This window comes from Girardinichthys multiradiatus, chromosome 1, assembly GCF_021462225.1.
Source record: "Girardinichthys multiradiatus isolate DD_20200921_A chromosome 1, DD_fGirMul_XY1, whole genome shotgun sequence".
NCBI lineage: Eukaryota > Metazoa > Chordata > Actinopteri > Cyprinodontiformes > Goodeidae > Girardinichthys > Girardinichthys multiradiatus.
The window spans coordinates 30584391-30604933 of NC_061794.1; the positions used below are offsets into that span (position 1 = coordinate 30584391).

At 38.6% G+C, this 20543-nt stretch overlaps 2 protein-coding genes across 3 annotated transcripts in view; one reads left to right on the forward strand and one right to left on the reverse strand.

Annotated features, from left to right (window-relative positions):
• nkain4 (sodium/potassium transporting ATPase interacting 4) overlaps positions 1-13033 on the forward strand; it is a 67821-nt gene extending 54788 nt beyond the window's left edge. The window contains exons 6-7 of one of the 2 annotated variants that reach the window (XM_047370148.1): positions 7464-7548; positions 9925-13033. In XM_047370148.1, the coding sequence (XP_047226104.1) occupies positions 7464-7548; positions 9925-9934 (95 nt within the window). In that variant the 3' untranslated portion in view covers positions 9935-13033. The remainder of the gene's footprint in view (positions 1-7463; positions 7549-9924) is intronic. The other variant, XM_047370156.1, reaches the window with a different exon arrangement.
• A 58-nt stretch (positions 13034-13091) lies between these two features.
• On the reverse strand, positions 13092-18317 carry birc7 (baculoviral IAP repeat containing 7). The gene is made up of 7 exons (XM_047370134.1): positions 17731-18317; positions 17075-17174; positions 15980-16061; positions 15782-15827; positions 14852-15061; positions 13556-13621; positions 13092-13419 (listed from the first exon to the last, which is right to left on the reverse strand). Exons 1-7 carry the CDS (start codon positions 18221-18223, stop codon positions 13220-13222), a joined length of 1197 nt encoding a protein of 398 aa, XP_047226090.1. The 5' UTR covers positions 18224-18317; the 3' UTR covers positions 13092-13219.
• Between the last annotated feature and the right edge of the window lie 2226 nt (positions 18318-20543).

Sequence of the window (20543 nt, forward strand, 5' to 3'; positions counted from 1 at the left end):
AAGCAGTAAAATATGTTTTTAAGGAACTCTGATTCTTACAACCACTGTCATATTGAGTTTAAAGGATTTGACCCACATGCAGAAAGCAATTCAGGAGACGGTATTGTTCGGTAAAGTGTTTATTTACAACTGGGTGAATAATGCAGGGAACTGGAACCAGGATGCAAACTGTAGAAATAAACAAGAAGGTAAGCAGGGATAACTCTGGGGCTGAACTCATGAAAATAATAAATCTGTCTTACAAAGAATGGTGGAGGGATCCGCCAGAGGGGGAGTGGAGAAACCAAGTGGTTGTTTGCCGGTGAGACTGAAGTATATGGTGGATATGGTAAGCCAGGAGAGTTTGTAATCCACGAGGTGCGATCGAGGGAGCAGGGTGGACAGGGAGGTCAGAGGTACACAGGAATCAGGACGCTGCCAGCCGGCGTGATCCAACGAAGTCATGAGAGACTTGAGTCTTTGTTCGTGGAACTGGAGTGCTTCCTTCCAGAAGACGGTTTATCCAGGCAGGATTCAATGCAAGGCAAAATCAGGTTCAGGAAACCACTAAGGCCAACACTCTGGCAGTGAGTTGCTGGCAGCCTCCTCCTTAAATAGTCCTCTGCAGAATAATCAGGGAAATAGCGAACACCTGTCACCTCTCCTCCAGATTCCACGCCATCTAGGGGCTGAGCACAGTAAAAGCACCAACAGACACACAAAGCACAGATCCTGACAACCACATTACACAAAATACTGTGGATCTCCTCGTAATTTTAACATTCATCTCATGGTTTACAGATAATGGTCTGAAAAAAATATGGACGCCTGAAGCAGGCGGGCTACAGCACCACACCAAGTGACACTGCTGTCAGCTAAGAACTGGAAACTGAGACTACAATTTCTAAATTCTCAGCAAAATGGGGGAGTACATTGGCACGAAGAACATGAAAACGTGGATGCCTGCTGACTTGTATCAAGAGTCCGGTCTGGTGGTGTGGGAGATGTTTTCTAAGGGGCACACTTTGTTTCCATAGAGGATTGTTGAAAACCCACAGCCTGCCTGGGTATTGTTGCTGACCATGTCCATCCCTTGTGACCACAGTGTACCCATCTTCTGTTGGCTACTTCCAGCAGGATAATGCACCATCATTATAGCACAAGTAACCTCAAACTGGTTTCCTGAACATGACGGTGAGCTCATTGTACTTCAAAGGCCTCCACAGTCACCAAATCTCCATCTAGTAGAGCACCTTTGGGATAAAGTAGAATGAGAGATGTGCATTATGGATGTGCTGCAGACATATTTGACTAATCAACTTAGTGGTGCCATCATGTCATGGACCAAAATCTACAAGGAATGTAGTCAACATCTTGTTAGATCTTTGCCACTAAGAATTAAGCAAGTTCTGGTCCCAACTACTACTAGAAAAAAGTTAGTGTCGATAACTTTAAGCCTTCAATTTACTAATTAGCTGTGCTCTGTGTCGTAAGCTGTGTTCTGATCTAAATACAGATTGTTTTACAGATTTGTTTACAGCAGTGAGAGGTGGGGTACACCCTGGATAGGTTGTCAGTCATTTACAGGGCAAGGCAGAGATACACAGGACAAACAACCATGCACACACACTTATACCTAAGGACAATTTACAGTAACCAAATAACCGAATAACAGTCATGTTAGGTTAAAGCCAGAGTACCCAGAGACAACCCACGCATGGATAGGGTGAACATCCAAACTCCATGCAGAAAGACCCCAGGTGAGGATTGGAGTCCAAGGTCTTCTTGCTGCCAGGAGGCAATGCTGTGCCACCAAGCAGCCCTTCTTAGTCATACAGATTTCCAATATTTCCAATATTTCTTCCAATCTACAAAAAAGTCTCATGTGGTAAATTCCAATATTTTATTTCAGTAATTTTTAGTGTTTGATACTCCAGCAACATCTTTGCTTTATTTTTGAGGCATTTACTGAAGTAGTAAAGTTAGAGCTTATTAAATGATGATAATAGAAGTACACAGATGAGTGTGTATCCACCTAACCAGTCTTCACGCAGAGCAGACAACCTGATCCGTCTTATATGGGAAAATATTTCCATTCTTTTCTGCCTGAAATAGCTTTTCCAAAAAGCCTCTCAGTTGACAGTAATTGCCCACCTCCAAATAGAGCATAAGGTCATCCTTTTGAGCTTATATATGAACAGCACTCATGAACATGGTCATTCAAATGCATTTGTGTGCAGCAGTTTGTCTTTATGGCCCAATAATAGTCCTGAATGCAGTTATATTAAATATTTAGTCAATAGAAACAACTATAATACACATATGAAGCAGTAAAAAACTGTAAATCTTCAGTATAATGAAACTAGACAAGAGATGCCACCATACTTAAAAAGTTGAGGCTGCTGAACAGGTGACAGTTTTATTTAAAAACTAAGGCCAGACCAGTTGTTTGTCGAACACTTAAAATAAGTACAGGCTCCTTCTGCATCTGCCAAGGTAGAGAATACAGAGAATGGGCACTTCCAGATTTGCTGCAGATGCACAAAGAAACAGAGGTGGTGCACCAAGTAAAAAGTATTGTAAATAAAACAAAACGGAAGCAGATGGTACGCACTGAAATACTTACAACTCAAAAAGAAGTCAGTTTTATTAATGAAGAGATGTAAAATGCCTGAGTGTATGTACGCAGCAATAGCACATCAAGAAGATTCATTTCAAGTTTGGGGATGAATTTATGCAAATTGAGTGAGAAATGTAGGATGGATGAGCAGTCTCCGTAATGCTGAGTGCATTCTCATCCATCAAACATTCATAGAAGTAGGGCATTTGGCTGGCCATAGATGTTGAACCAAACCAAATTATACAGCCAAAAAAACTTTGTTCATCCAGAGAAGAAACAAAAGTCCGACAAATTTGTAAAATATTTGTGCTATCTTTCATGAAAGTATATTTTTATACTTTCATGGATAATTAACTTTAAATAGACTCAAGACATCAAGTTCTCATATGCAAAAAAAACAAAAACAAAAAAAACTGCCAAACTGGTCTGTACAGTAAAAGAACAGAGTTTGCGGCAAAGATAGTTGTGGAATGCTGTGTGTGGACAGTGATAGATGGAGAGCCAGGGTAACAGATAGGCTCTGAAGTATTAACCTGACAGTCTGGCCTTTATCTGACTGTCTGCTTTGGTCTCTGTTGTCCTTTGCTTGTTTTTTCTGTATTCCTCACACTTTGCCTTTTCCCACCAACACAACTTTGCTCTCCTGCTCTTTTTTCTAATTTTGTCTTGTTATTTTTCATTTCACCATATATAACCAAATAGTTTACACACAACCAGTCACACTCACTTGGAGATCGCAGCAGTTTTCTTTTGAAATTAAACATAGTCTTACATTAAGTGCTGAACTGCAATTCTGACCCACATACCAGTCAATTCTTGCATGTGTCTGCACAAGAAAAAGACCTGTTTGGATGAAACCGCCTTCACCCATTTTCCCTGTCAGGGAAGCCTATCTGCCAATTATCTCGAAACACCGATCTCTAAAACCTACTATCTTTATTTCATGCTTTCATTTTAGTAATAGAGCTTAATATCCTAGAATTTCAAATAATGAGAAACGTGCTTGAATAAAGATTGAGATGCCTTTACTCAGATTTCTTCAGTCTGAGCATCATGGGAAATGGATAAATGGTCTCACGTTTGTTGTAAATTCAATTTAGTTCATTCATTTGTATGGCACCAATTCCCAAGAAACATAATCTTGAGGCAGTTTAAAGGACACCTGGCTGACTTTTTAGGAATTCAGCCTCCTTAGGGAGCATGTGAGAACAATGGATGGTTAGTTGTATCAGTTGGTTAACTTTCCAGCAATCCCTCATACTGATGCCTTAGGTGACAGTTTAAAGAAACAACTCCAGCAGAAAGGAATCCACCAGCAGAACCTGGCTAAGTTCTGCTGGTGGAGCATTTGTCTGGTGTGACCAGGTGGGCATATGAGAGATAGGACATAGACACAAAAAATACAGTAGCACTGGTCCATGAGTACTTTTTTGTTAAAGAAAAGGTACACAGTGTTGATGGTGCAGTCAGTCTTTTTGGATTCTTCTAGGGGAGAAACACAGCTGAACAGAAAACCTCTGAGGCAGTAGTACAATATATTGGATTAAAAGCAAAGTATATATAGTTAGCAGCAGTTATATCTCATTTTTTGACTTTGTCTAGGAGAGAGACAGGGTCAGAACAAATGCATGGTCCACAGATTACTATTGGCAGCAATAGCTCAGCTGATAGCCTCTTCATTTATTTCTAAACGTTTCATGTTTGGTGAGCTTTTTAAATGTTGATCCAAAGGTATAGAACAAACAATTGATGAACAAAAACAAATTTCTAAAAAACAATTGGTTGCGGATGTCGCTGCACTATTTGTACAATTCGTCCCGTCAGCTCATTTCAGCATGCGCTAAAATAAACACTTCTGGATTGCCAATGAATGCGCTTCAGTCGCATTAGGAGAGAGAACTGAAAGTAATTATTTCAACAGGCGACCTTTACTGCATGTCTTCTCCCGTTCTCTCCACCCATTTCCTGAAAGAAAAATACAGAAAAAGATGTCTTCCTTCTTTATTACCACAGCTGTTTGATTTAAATGTTGCGAAGTTTAGCAACTAGTGTATCAACTGCAGTCTGTTCAGCTTTGTAACAGACCGGCAGCTGTCTGAGAGCAGCACAGAGAGTCAGCTATGTAACAGAGACAAACTGGAGGCTGCAGCAGCCAAGGCAGTCTTTTTTTCTGTGTTTCTCATTATAAAGGTAAAAAATGATTATAACTTTTACATAACTCATTCGGGAATGTGTGCTGCTTGGATTTCACCGACAAGTGGTGACCGGTTCCACTGATACCAGTTTTGGTCAAAGATATACAGTTTTCAGATCCTGCCTCATAGGCATGTTGATGCTCTGGTTTGTGCATCGTCTGCTTAGTGTCATAATCTGCCTGTGTTTGGGGTTTTGAGTTTGAGTACTGCTTATTTATGTTATTTATGTTTCATGTTCGATTCATTCTGGTGTTGCTTCTCTGGATCCCTTTTAGATGCTTTAGTTGGTGTTTTCTTATAGATCTGTTCTTTCTCTGTTCATGTCAGTTTGGTATTCTCGTTGTTCCCTTGTTCTGTTCTCTTAGATGTTTTCTGTTGTCTCTCTGCTCATCTGTGTTAATTAATCACTGTCCTTCAGTTGCCTTCAGTCTTCCTTCCACCAGCTGCTTCTGATTCCCTCTTGTTTAGCTCTCTTGGTTCTTTGGTCCATTCTCCACTCTCCCTCAGCATTTATTCTCACTGGTTTCCTTTGTTCTTCACTGGTTCCTCTTGTTTGCTTCTTGTCACCACCCTGATGTTGACCTGCTCTGTGCCATTTGTTTCACGCCAAGCCTTGCTGTAAGGTGCCTTGACTTGATTAAAGAAAGAAGGATTTACTCACCATGTCCCTTCCATGCTCTCATCTGCATTTTGGTCATGTGAAAACCTCACAACCCACGTCATTTAGAAAAAAAAAAGAATAACATCATTTCCTAAAAACATCAGTTTTTCTTTCTACTTGACTGTAATTTTCTTCCTTAACTGTGTGTTTGGGGCCACCATTTGAATGGGAGTGTCTGCTGCTATCTGCAACCACGGTCACAAACATTTGGGCTGGTCCCATAGTCTTGGTAGAACATTATAGAAAGCTTACAAAGGATACAATTTACATGATTCAGGCTTTGTGGTGGCGCAAACAGTAGAACAGGCTGTGAGAGTTTAGGCAGACATTCTGATACGAATTATTTAAAAATGCCTTGATAGGCACCAAATTCCAAGTATCCCATATTCATATTTAATGCTCCCATAATTCACTCTGAACTAGAGTCTTTGTTAGACTGATAAATATTTTAACCTGACAATGATGTCCCCTGAGGTGTCATTGTGTCTAAAAACAGCAAATATAATTATCACCTAACTACATTCCACAGCATAGCTTATCATAGTGGGGGGTGTATCCCCACCCACTTATAATAAAAAAGCTATTTGTGTAGAAATACCAGGGGAGACGTGTGCTTGTGGCAGGTATGTGTGTATCTGGTTTGCAGATAAAATGGTGAATCCCAGGGAAGCAGGGCAGGGTTACAGAAAAGGCATAGCACAGCACAACCCCTACTGATCTGGTGGTCCCATCCTGCCCACCTATTATCATTTAGCAGACCACCTCTGCCCTCTCTTATCATGATGGAGCCGATTCCCAGTAGTTTCCATGTGCGTTTTCCTTTCACAGCTGTTGATTCCTGGAGAGTAACAGATCTTTCCATTTTGCCTCTTTATTTAGAGCGCTATTTGTTTGGTGTCTTTCTAAACTGAATCAAATTCAGCCTCAGTTTATTGCCCTGCTGTTAACACATGACCCGCAGTTTCTGGACACGCTGTCCTCTTTTACATGCACTTCCTTAACTTAATCTTCTCAGGCCCTGTCAGTCAGACCGACAAGCAGGATGCAGCCCTGCCTCCTCTTTCTCTCTGCCCTCTCCTCTCCTCTGCCTTTGTAACTGCTCTGTCATGTTTTGGAGGGCTTTGAGTATTGGATTTTCTTTTTATGTGTTTATTTGAACTTTGTTCCTGCCAGTTATTGTGCTCCTACAATATTGCCTTCTTTTAGTTTACTTCCCACTGATCATGATTGTTTGTTTTCCAGGTGACGCTTCAGTTAATTTCTTTAGGTTTACTGCTTACTTGTTCTGTTTATGGTGCATTTTTCCTCTGTTACTTCTGTGAGATTTATCCCTTGGTTTTATTGTCTTGGTTTCTTTGTTTAATTCTAATCATGTCTTGCTTCCACTCTTTGTCATTGCCTCCATAATCAGCTTCCTTTGGTCCACCTGCTCCATACCAACCAGTGTCATGGTTTTCACCTGTGCCATGTGCTTTATATACTCTGCTGTTGTGTTTACTGTTCACTGGTTCATACTGTTTCACCATGCCATGCCATGCCATGCCAAGTCAAGTCTTTCCATGTTTGTTCCAAAGTTTTTGTCTTTTACTTCTTATGCTGCTCCTGCCTGCCTACCTGCAATTTGAGTCCAACTCCACATTAGGACACGCTCTCAAGGCAACTTCTGTTTCTTTGAGATAAAAAAAGCTGAAGCTATTTTAACAGCTAGCAAGCTTTCACCTGTTCCTAAGCTCTCCCCTTGGCCACAGTCAGATGCACAGATTAAAAAAAGCTTTAGCAAGATGGGTTTTTTTTTTTCTAAATTTGTCAAAGATGGAAAAAACTGGGAAGCTTTGATTTTAAAATACCTTCAGAATATCCCTTTTCTTTCACAATTTATTTCATGTTCATATAGTGACCTATGTGTTTTATGTCATTCATGTCTTTTTTTTTACTTTAGTGTGCTTTTTTGTTGTTCTCTGTCCTTTTATTTGCTCCATAAATCACATGTTTGATCTTTTATTTTCAGTTGATTTTATTGGTGGATTTGATCCATTCCCACTCTACCATGTCAATGAAAAATCATCCCATCTCCTGTTAAAGCCCATGCACCTGTAAGTATCTGACCCAGAATGCTTTGCATGTACGTCTACAACCTATCTGTGGTTGTGGGATGAAGTTCATACCAATAATTCTATTTTCTTCAAAGCATTTATCAAAAACAAAAAGTTTAAATTCAATAATTTAATAAATTCTAGACAGTGATATATTTCTATTTGGTGGTGGCTATGGCTTAAAGCTAATGAAAAACCAGACTGCAGTTTCACCAAAGCTTTCACAGAAATGACTGATTAATAAAAGGGTTAGGGTTATATTTTTAACCCAGAAATATTATGTTACAGCACTTTCAAAAATTAGGTTAAAGCCTCAAAACCTCATTGCTAAAGAAGCTGTCTGCTTACAGAGTGTTGTATCCATGCATATTAATGATATGTTAAGTTAAGCCTCCACAATAAATTGCAAATATATCATCATCACAATATCCGTTTGTGCAGTATTCATATCGGAAAGGATTGTTTGAAGTACAATTGTTGTTGTAAACTTGCAATTTAAATGTTAAAAACATACACAATGTACATGCTAATGTAATATTTAGCAAGTAGGGCATAGTCTCACAGCAGCAGATGCTCACAGCAGACACAAATGACATTTAATCAAATTCAGGGTCAATATCAAGTTTATTTATATAGCACATTTTCAGCAACTCATGCTGCACAAAGTGCTTTACAAACTAAAATACAACTAGAATAAACAAAATGCATGTCAATGATGCAAATAAAATATAAAAGAGAAACAAAAAAAATACAAAAAGACAATTAAAACAGCTAAAACAACAACGACTAAAGCTGGTAAAACAAAAATGTTTAGGTCAACATGTGCTAAAAGCCAGCCAATAAACAGGTATCCATTCATTTTTTTCTAATAAACTGACATTGTTTAAAATGCTAAAGTTCACAGTGTTGGAAGCACAGATGAGAAAGAGAGAAAAGAAAATAACAGACAGATATCTCAAAATTTACAAGTATTATCACCATCTCAAGATTTTCTGATATTGTGCAGCACTAGGTTGATTGGAAGGACGAATTATGGTAAGAGGAGGTGCACAAACAACAGGGATAGCAACAGCCACTGTTGTCTACTGTGTTTTCTCCCAAAGTTAGCACAGCTATCTGCTCAGAAATTTCTTTGTGCAGTACCAATACCTGATTTTATCACTGGGCATGATTAACTAGCAAACTCACTCGAAGCAACAGGGAATATTAAAATGAGAGACACCAAATCCAACAATGGAAATGAACTGAAGCCAGCTATTAAAGCAACCTTACCGTAACAAGTCAGGACAGCCACTGGCTGTTGACTTCCATGCCACACTGCATTGTTGCAGAAACTCTGGCAAAAGGAGCTCATATCTAGTACTGAGTGCATATTTATACTTGGGCATACTTTTCAACAGGCCCACATTTTTTGATTAAAGACATTTCTATTAAACTGACTTTTATTATTTTATTTTATTTTTAAATCTGATTTTTATGAGCTTTTAGCCATAATAGAGAAATAATTACCTAATTAATGATACTCCATTAAGATGTGCTTGTAATCCCAGTCTTTTTAAATTACTTGAAACCACAGTCTGAGACATGCTACATCCTGTAATAATACTTTAATCAGGGACCTACAATGCCACAGTTGTGACTCATTGGGTGTGTGTGTGTGTGTGTGTGTGTGTGTTCCTGTCTTGGCATCACAGTGAGAACCATTTTCCCGATTTCACCATTAATTGAGGACCGTTTGTACCAAAGTGAGGACATTTTGCTGGTCCTCACGACCTATTTTGCTAACGGTTAGGTTTAGGACTAAAGTGTGAATTGGGTTTAGGTTAAGGTTAGGGTTAGGCATGCACTGGTAATGGTTAGGTTTAGGGTTATTGTCAGGGTTAGGGCATAGAAAGGGTTGAAAATGACTGAAAATCAATGGAAGTCAATGGTAGTCAACACATGGTCCTCACTACATATAGCAAAACAAGAGTGTGTATGTGTGTGTGTGTGTGTGTGTGTGTGTGTGTGTGTCTCCATGCCACAAGCAGCTGAGAAAAGCACATTAAAAACATACACATTTCTGTCCAAAAATTGGATTAATCACTTAAATTGTGCAAAGAAGTTAATATCAATAAGCCACAGAACTCATGTAATAATTCTCAGCCAACATGAAATGAATATTTAATGAGCTTCCTGACAGTTTAATCAACCCTGTCTCTAATGGGAGGGAGGACATTTTCCTCTCCCCAATCTACAGGGACTTATATTCTGAATAAATTCATCCAGAGGTGGTTTTGTGTGTCTGTGTGTGTGTGTGTGTGTATGTAGGAAACCCAGGAAGTTCTAATCTCTTCTAATCTAATCTTTCTCTTTCCATGTTTCTTGGTTTTCCAGGTCTACGTAAATAGGGAAGGCATCCGGACAGGGAGGTGATACAGCAAATTCCCACGGAGCCAAAATGGCTGATTTCACACACCAACACACATCCCACAGCTCCTCAGAGAACCAGACGTCTCCTTCTGGGTTTCAGTACTTTAACGTGTCATTTACTGGCGTGTGGCTCTAAACAGTCAGTTTCACAATAAGAGTCCATTGTTACAGGATTTGGGAATTACCATCGGTGGTATTTGTGTTTATATGGAAGTATTGTTCATTTTCTTTCTTCAAGCTTTCACTATGAGCTAACTGTACTGTATAGAACATGTTTCAGCAGATAAATACATTACATAGGTAATGATGGAGCTTCCAGCATTCCCAGTGTGTAGCTGCGTGTCATAGAGGACACTGATTTAGCATATTACTGCTGGTTTGGCTCAGATCTTGACTGTAGGGCTGAATTATGACGGAGTCTGCAGAATGAACCATTGTGCTGCTGCCTGTTTACTTTAGGATCTGTATGCATAAATACAGAAGCAAAGCAGGAAGAGCCAAGGGAGCGGAGAAGTAAAGTCTGGGGAGACAACAAAAGCACCAGTACAACAAGCGCATCTGCCAAAAATAGAAAATGTAAATAAGGAAATTCAGAGTTTCAAAGGAGTGAAAAAGAGTGTTAGCCTTGCAAAGAGGTGCTCAAACATAACGAAATGCATGCAAGTGTTACTTTTATGTCTGAAGCATTTTATAACAACAGTTTTTCCAAGTCAGTATTTCTGAAGTGTCGTTGTGTTTTGCCAAAGAGCTTTTAGTTCTTTGGCAAACACAGGGGCGATCATTACAAACACTCCTGCAAAAGTTGCAACGCATATTTTTAACTTAAAGCAAACAATAGAGATTGTTCTACCTTTTCATATTGTACACAATTGAGTTTGAGCTGTTTGGGTATAGGATGCCATGTGTGGATGAATATCTCTACCTAAATAGATCGAAGCTTCATCCCCTCAGTCAGTTCAACACTTAGAGTCTTCTGTGAAAGCCAGATCTATGATCAGTTGTAGCATTTATGAAAGTTTGAATTGTAATGATGTAATTTCGGCTGATTGAAGCTGATTCACCAGTAACTAAAACTTTCTGCTAGCTCATGTCCCACTCTCATGGCTTTTATTGTGAATCAGCTTTATTGAAACGTTTTACTAACAAAAGTGAGCACACATGGTTCATATCTCCTATACTGAGTTCAGCACTTTTTTGAACATGTTACAGCATATCCACCAGGTTATCCACTAGCTTTGTACCGTCAGATCTTGTTGCCTTACTGTTATGTGAATCACTACTGCCCTCTGGTGTTCAAATTGGTTATGTACAAAGTGCAAAGCTTCAGATCTCCAGAAATCTCCAAGTTTCTGTTTGGAGAAGAGAAAATTGTGAAATTCAAATGAAGAAGAGCTTACAGGGTGCGTTTTCCCAGTCAATATACATTCCATTCCACATGTCTCAGGTTGAATACCAACTAAATTTAGAATTGGAGTTATTTCACCTTCTCATTTGTTTAGTTTTAGTATATTTTAGAATTATAGTGCCTTGCTAAGTATTAATATTCTGTAAACATCTTCACATTTTGTGACATTACAACCATAAGACTGATTTCATTGGTTTTTAATGTGATAGAGTAACGCAAAATAGTGAATAATTTAATACATTTTTAGAATAATCTCAATCTAAACAGTTTCATTGTTGCTGGAAGCTGAAGCTTTGCCTGAGTTTAAAGTCTTTTCAACCTCAAGCAGCTTTTCTTCCAGGATTGCACCGCATTTAGCGCCATCTGTCTTCCATTTGAACTCTGACTAGCTTCCCTGACCCTGCTGAAAAGAAGCAGCTCCAGAGCATAATATTTGCACCATCATTGTATGGATGGTGTAAACAGGGTGCAGTGATAACTAGCGTTTTGCATTTAGGCCAAAATGTAACTTTTTTATCAAATTTTACTAAAGTACCTTCTTCCACACGTTTGCTGTCTCCACTACATGGCATGTACCAAACTTGAGCACTCTTCCATCAAGTTCAGATTTCACTTTTTATGTGTGTGTCAACAGATTCTCCCACCTGAGCCGCAGCTCCTCCAGGGTTGGCCCTCTTGGCTGCTTCTCTTGTTAATGCTCCTTTTGCCTGGCCTGTCAATTTAGGCAGGCACTCATGTTTTGTGAGGCTTGCAGTTATACCATACTCATTCAATTAAATTATACACAAGTGAATGATTTTACTTAATTGGATAAATTCTGATGGTAATTGGTTCCATTGTATGTTATTTAGGGCCATCAGAATAAGGAAGCTGAATACAAATGCAAGTTATTCTTTTCAGATTTTAATATGTAAAAAGTAAAAAAAAAAAAACATTTATCATTTTCTTTTTCTCCAAAGTTATGCACAACTTTGTGTTGCTCTATCACATAACATTGCAACCACCATTTGTGTTTGTAAGGTGAAAAAGCATGATAGAGTGCAAGAAGCCTGAATGCTTTTGCAAGACACTGCGTAAACAAAGACCTTGACTGCTGTTCAAGTTTTCCTGTACTGCCAGCAGCCAACCTATATCGAGCATCGGATTCCCCAGTGATATTAAGAGTTCTTCACTGCCAGACTAACAGAATGTAAACTGTTAGAATACTGAAAAACATCTGAACACTTCTGCTGGCTCATTTCTGTCTGATGGGAGCAAGCTGTTTGGTTTTGCAATAATTCAAAGCTCATTCCTGTAAATTAAACTGCACACATTGTTAGCTCAGTGGATGAGAAAAACAAATAATCTAATATTATAACATTATCAGTCTTAGCATTACAATTGTTTTAAAATGTCAAAGCTAGTCTTCCTCTTGGTGCAATACAGGCTTTTCCAAAGTCCTGGTTGTAGTTATGGTTGTTTGTGCTGGTCCAAACTGAAAACGTTTCCATCTCTTTGTAGATATTTTTTTCTTCTATGTATTAAAAGATGAAAAGATTATGTTCTCCTGATTTCTATCTTGTGTTGCTCTAACCCCATGTGACCTAATTGTGTAACCCTGTTTATCCAGAACTGTGTTTTGCGTTCATGTAAATATAGTGTTTGTTAATAAAAAAAAATTTAAAAACATGCTCTTTTGAAAGTCTTGAGAATTATTTTAGGAAATTAATATTGACAGTGCACAAGCGAAACCTAAATACTTTATTGTATAACATTATAAAACCAGCATTCATTTAAAATTCCTGAAAATTGCAGGCAGTGGAAATTTAAGGGGAAACTGCAACACCATTGCAGGGGCATTCTTTTACTATAGACTTAAGACATAAAAGCACGAACGCTGCCTCTGATGACAGCTCTGCAGATGGGGCAGTGACGTAGGCTGGCAGCACAATCACCACAAACTACCAGGTGACCGCAGGGGATGAAGACGATGGATACCAGCTTGTCCATACAGACTTTGCAGGTCCTCTCTTCCTGCAGCTGCCTCAGCAGCTCCTCAGGACTTTGATCCATTACTGGTGGAAAATACAAACAAAAACGCACAATTGGTTAGGGTAAGATCTGTGACTACAACTTTGTCACTGCAAGATAAACATGACTTTTCTACAATTTATTTTGCCAATGTCAAGAATATTTTACAAGCATGCTGACCTCTCTTTGGGATGGGCGTCTCGGTCCTGACATTTCCTGCACTGGATCCCAGGTTTGTCTCTGGCTCTAAATTAAATAACGTTTAGACACAAGGGCTTAGGTATATAAAAATGCACTGAAACTCTGTTTGATTTTACCCCAACTGATAGGAGGCTACACTAATCAATCATACTGCAAGTTAGTTTACAAGACATTTTGACCTATTTAAATTAGAAAAAACAAAATCATAAAAATTCATACAAATAGTAAAAATAAATCTGTCAATTTGTTGTTAGGAAAGGAAGACATTTTTATACTTCCTTCACAATAAACCAAGAGTTCTGCTACTGTAGCTGATCAAGGCGGTGCTTTAACAAATAAAAAGAAATCCATCCAAAGATGAAGTACTCCTGTCCAAAATTACACTTATTTTCAGGTAAAATAAATGCAAAAAAAAAATAATTTTAATCAATTGTGACACATTAGTCACATTTTCTATGTACATTTATTGGCTTACCTTCTTCAAAAAGACTCAAACCAAAGGTTGTATGATCATGATGTTTAGGATCTTAGCCTCAGTCACAGCTTAGGTCTGAGCTGACACTTTGGTCTTTCTTTCCCTAAAAGGTCTCTAATTCAAAGAAATCATTGGGCTGCTTTGCATGCATTACTTGTTGGAGGTTTATAATGAAGGCTTACGTTGATCCTCAGATTAGATGCTTGGGGAAGCCTGTAAGAACCTTCAGTTAGTGCAAATATCACACTGGGAATTTTGGTTTCGTTTTTAGATATGTAGATGTTTGGACTTTTGCTTCGAAAAGGAAAATAAGTAATGATTGGTTATGAAGAAGACAGTAAGGATGTCTGATCCTGTCTTCACTTTAATTTAATCCCACTTGATCAAAAGAAGGGGTCATACTCATAATTATTATTGTTTATAAAACACTATATACATAGTTTGAAAACTAACCATGCTTTTTTCAGTTTAGTTATCTATGAAGGTAACAATTAGACAGGAACTGCTGTTTTCTGCATGTAAAGTTGTGATTTCTACCAAAGGATTAGTAAAATTGTAAACATGTTTTTGAATTGTGTCCAAGTACACCTGAATTCTTTTTTGTAAAGGTTCATAAGGCAAACAGAAAGAAAATGACAATTTAAAAAACATGGTGTAAATAGTAACAAGTCTCTTTTCAACACAGGAGTGCAGGACAGTAGGAATAAGCAGAAGAAATTATTACTTATATTGAACAATGACAAAGCAGCAAAAGCACAATAGTCATGGTTATGTTTACAATTTGTTTCCATCTCTGTTACCTCTGCTGTTTGGCCCCGTCTGCCTCTCCTCCTCTTCTGCTTGCAGAACATCAGTAATCAGCTCAGACACTGAGGTGTAGTGCTGACCTGTCAGTAGGTACTTAGTCTGCACTAGACTCTCCACCACACTGGCTTCAAACCCCATCTGCAACACAGTTTGCACGACGGGAGAGAGCACGACCGATGAAGCTCCCAGACCTCCGACCAGACCTGAAGGATAAGGAGAAGAGAGGAAGATTACTTGAGACCAAGACCATGTTGGTTTTACACGTGTCCTGAGACCACACACAGTACAATCTCAAATAAGTGGAGAGAAAAACAGAAAACATGCAGCTTAATTTTCTATGGCAATATGTTAAACATTTTTAACTGCTGACTTCTTCTTTATGCCTTCAAAAAAATTGATTGCAATCATTTTTTCTGCATTCTTTGCGATAATTACTGTGTTACATTTGTTGTGTAACTATAAACAATTAAACACCCTCTAAGGCATTTAGTAGTGACTGCAGTCCAGGAAGAAAAATGAGCCTAGATAATTAAATATGAGTTGTGAGCTGCTGTCTGTCTTGGTCAGTTCACTTTTACAATAGAGATGTAAAGGTTTCACGTTAATAAACTTTTATAAATATTTAAATGCATGTAAAACAATCATTTCTGAAAGCTACATAAAGAAAATGAACCTACTCTATTCTGCAGAAAATTTACTTTAAGGCTAATTTGAGATTATGCAATAAATGCTGTCAGCCATAAAATCTGTAATTTGCACACCTTGACTGCACAAGTATTAATTTGATCAAGGCGTTTAAAGCTTATGTCAAAAAGACATGTTTGTACTATGAATATGGAGACAGACAGCATGGGCACTATTGAGTTTCTGATCTCACAACTGGTACATGCTCTTGTGCTATTTTTAAGCTTTTTAAGACTTACTGTTTCTGGCACCGATGTCTCTGCCTGTGGACGTCTGCAATCCTCCCTATAAGTTTTTATTTTTTAATTTACAATGAAAGAAATTAATGGTTTAAATCATTAAAGAACAAACTGGTAATAAATACAGTAAATGTGGCTAATGCTTCCAGTAATCCAGATAGTTTTAACCCTTATTTTTAAAAGAAGAATGATTCTTACCACAGTGTCACCCAGGTGGAAATGAGCATCCTGGATGTTGCTGATGTACTCCTGCCCTCGTGAGTGGATCAAAAACTCACATCTGAGGGACATAAAGAGGCTGTTTTTAGGATAGGCAACACTACAACTATGCATGGTGCCTTGCAAAACCACAAAGTGATGCTAAATTTTCAAGTCAAAGGGAAATGACACATGATTTTAAAATCCTACAAACACTTAAAACCTGAAAAGTGTAGTGTCCATTTGTATTCACCCCCCTTTACTCTGATACTCCTAAATAAAATAAATACAAATGTACCAAAACAAGATGACAAGATGAACAAGTAGAGGATTAATCATTCAGCCAAAAGCACCATCTTAATTCTAGAGAAGCTTCAGAGATCCACAGTTCAGGTTGCAGGTTCTGATGACAGAATAACTGTTAGCCGTTCACTCCACAAATCCAGGCTTTAGGGAGAAGTTGCAAGAAGATGAAAGAAAGCCATAAGAAATCCCATTTACATTTTGCCACAACCATGTAGGTGGCACAGCAAATGTGGAAGTTGGTGCTCTGGTTACATGCAAAATGCTATGTGTGGAGGAAAACTAAAATTGCACATGAGCCTGAACACACCATGCCCACAGTAATGATGATGCTGCTAACATGATGCTGTGGGGATGCTTTTCTTTATAAAGGACAGGATAACTGGTTAGAGTTGATGGGAAGATGGGCAAACACAAGGCAACTCTGGAAAAAAAACTGTTTAATGCTGAAGAGGACTTGAGACTGCAGTGGAGGTTGACCTTCAAGCAGAACAATGACTCTAAACATACAGCCAGAGCAAAGAATTGTTTTAGATCAAAACATATTCATATGTTAAAATGGACCAGTCAAAGTCCAGACCTAAGTCCAATTGAGAGTCTGCTGCAAGACTTATTCTCAAATTTATGCTCGCAGACTATCCATCCTCAGCGAGCTTCAGCTCGATTTCTCAAATTCGTATCAGTCTGGTAGCGATGGATTTATCAGTAATGGTTAAATATCATGGGCTTTAATGTGTATAGTAAAAATGTAATTTCGTTTTTTGCTCATCCCACTGTGAGTCCTGATATTACCTTGGAAACCATTTGGCGTGTTCCTGCCAGGGGTCGTCCCCTGGCTCCCAGTTCCTCAGCCCTCCATCACAGAAGAAGCATTTGACATTGTCACCATGACCTGACATAAAATAATAAAACAAAAATAAATGCTTTAGAGAGGGTTTGATGGCAAAAACTCACTTAGATTTCAAGCTTAATGCACAAACCTCTAATGTTGTCCAATCTGTCAAAAATAACACGAATAAAACAACTGTTATCTAGTTCAGATAGTCCAAGAAATAAATCTCATGAACAAATGGTCGGATTTAATATTTAAATTAATAAATGAACTAATGATTATCTGGCGCTGCCTTAATGAATATAAAACACGGCAGTAAAAGCCCATTTGGGGACGATGTCAGAAATGTTTTTTTAACATTATGTTTTAAATTTGAGTCCACACTGTACGTCGCCTGGCAGCTCCTGCTTTGTCCAGGTTGTTTTGTCCACAACATCCTGACTCAGCAGGAACAATTGTAGCATGAACTCGCACATAGAGGAGGTCACTCCAGCAGTGAACATCTACTGAAACATTCTAGTGGATGCTCAGGTACTGTATAGAAAACTGCTAAAGAAAGAAGCTTATCAAAAATTAAATATTTTTGAACTTCTAATAGGGAACTGATAGTAAGTACCGGTGTAGAAAAATCCTGCTCGGGCCAGAACATCTGGCTGTACCGAGGCTTCAGTGGGCCAGTTGTGGAAAGTGGTGAGTCGAGAGTCCTCTGCTTCCATCTCCGGGTATACTGCTTGTCCAGGTGTTCCCTGATCATCCATAGTCATCCTCTGGAGCTGACTCAACAGCTGGCCATCCACAGAGTCTGAGGAGCCTGATGCCAGTGGAATATTTCCCACAACTCGACCCAGTATAAAGCTGCAAGTAGGGAAATGACGCTTATGCTCAACGGCGGGGATGTCACCCTGTTCCCAGTATCTTAAAACCCCTCCACAGCAGAAACACTGGACTTTGTCCCCAGAACCCAAGAAGAAGAAGCCTGCCTTCGCCAGGTCACCAGAAACAACGGGTGCATCTGCAGGCCAGTTCTGAAAGGTCCGAAGTCTCTCCACTTCTCTCCGCATCCGAGGCTCCTCAAGGATCCGCAGCATAGTACTCCTGTCATCCGTCATTCTGCAACATATGGGCTTTCCTCTCTGTTTTTGTCCTGTGCCAGCCAGCCCTTTTGCGGTCCATAGTGGAGCACACACTGAAGGTAAGAGTGGAACAACAGCTGAAATAATATGATGAGCAGCGGGGGCCTGCGCAGCGGCCTACAGGAGACTGTTTTCCAGAACCTCCTCCGACTGCCAGGATGTATGCTCATTGATCGTTGATTGAAAGATGTCATGTGGCTTTGCCTCATGGAAAAAGAACAGAAATCATTTAATTGGAACTAATTTGACCTAAAGTCGGTAAATGTTTGAAATTAAAAATGATAAGAAATACCACAGTGGCTTGGAAAAAAATTATTCAGAGCCACTGAACTTGTTTACATTTTTTTCTCATTACACCTAGAAACGTCAATGTATTTCATTGGGATTTTCATAATAAATCAAAATGAAGTAGTTCTTAATTGTGAAGAGGGAGGATAGGGTGCATGGTGATAACAAATCCAAATCTGATAAGCATGGAAATAATTTTTACGATATTTTCTAGTTTAACATGAATATCTTCTGACCTAACCCATTTAACTGTTGCTCCGTTTAAAGAATGTATGTTTGCTTGGATGTCCAAGTCTTGGTAGGTTAACAGTTATGCTATACTTTTTTCCAGATTATGGATTTAACATTGCTCTGTGAGATGTTCAGTATTGAGATATTGTTCTACAATGCATTCTATGAAGCTGTTTGTTCACTAATGTTTTCTAACAAATCTCTGAGACCTTCACAGAAAAGCTCGGATTAAATTTCACTTAGCTGGACCCTAATTTGGTGAATTCTGAAGGCAGTTGGTTGCACTGGATCTTAATAAAAGAAAGGGCACTGAATATAAATGCACACCACACTTTATCAGCTCTTTTCCTTCTACCTCATAATTCTGCACGACTTCATGTTGGTATATCAAATAAAAGGCAGATAACATACATTGAGGTTTATTGTTTTAATGAGACTATATGTTGGAAAAACTTTTTGGGATTTTCTCTGATTGTCTAATAGATACCACTCATATGTTTAAGCATCCTGGTTACCTAAACAAATAGAATACCTGTACAGTCTAATCTCATGTTATAAAGAAAAAGTACACTTAATTTGCTGTTTTTGTTTTTGCTCTTGTTTGCATTTGAATATTACTAAAGCTTTGGATGTTGACACATGCTTTGTCTAGAGGCTTGAGTACTCTGAGGCTTCACATTGATCAAGTTTAGAACATTACAATTGCAATTTCTCTGTCATAAGAGGTTGACATTGACAAACATAATTAACAAGAGATGACAAATTGAGTCCAGTAATTTAGGGATGAGAAGCATATGGCAAAATCTATAATTGTTTTAAAATGATATAGTTTTAGACTTTAACTTTTCACCACCTGATTGTTATCATTTGATATTTAACATGACTTAAGAATTATTCTGCCTTTAACTGACTGCACTTACAACCAAAGATCCCATATTATTTTTTGATTTGCAATTTTGTGTATCGTGCATCCATATCTTTAAGATTTATCTACTCAAAAACTTCATGCAGGTTAGATTGTAAGTGGGTTGACTGATGATCACTGTGGCCCTATTGTACCCCGTGTCATCTTCCACACAGGTCTCACATGAGCACAAGGCTGAGCTGACGTTTCTGATCACAGAGGCCCTGCAGAAAACCACAAATAGTCCGCTGACACCTCCTGGCCTTGTTTGCACCGACGATAGTGCAGGGGGGAAAAACACTATATACTGTAGGGTTTAGCTTCTACACAAAACAGGAAAAAGCACACAAAAAACAAAAGCTTATGCGAATTTTAAAAAAAGCACCATAACAAAAGAGAAAGTACCACTTAGCGAGGACTAAAAATCCTCAGGCAATACACCTACCCCTTAACAAACACTCACATACATGCAGTTCATGAAGTCACAACAAGTATGTTTAAAGAAGTCATTGTGAGGCTTTCAAATTTAGGAACTCTACCAATTGTCATACATGGTGGTGGTAGCATCATGCTGTGGGACTGTTTTGCAGCATTGCTCAAAGCCGATGAAATGATGAAGAATGCAAACTACCTCTAAATGTTTCAGCTTCCCCTCAAACTGACAGCAAGACAATTGAAACTTGTTATCCAGACACACATCAAAACTTTGTTGGAAAATGTATAATTTAAAGCATGGTCCATACCAGGGGTTCCCAATCATTTCAGCCTGTGACCCCCAAAATAACAGTATCAGAGACTGGCGACACCCTAAAAATACATATAATCATTTTATTCTATGTTTATTTATTTAATACACTGATACATGTCAAGCAT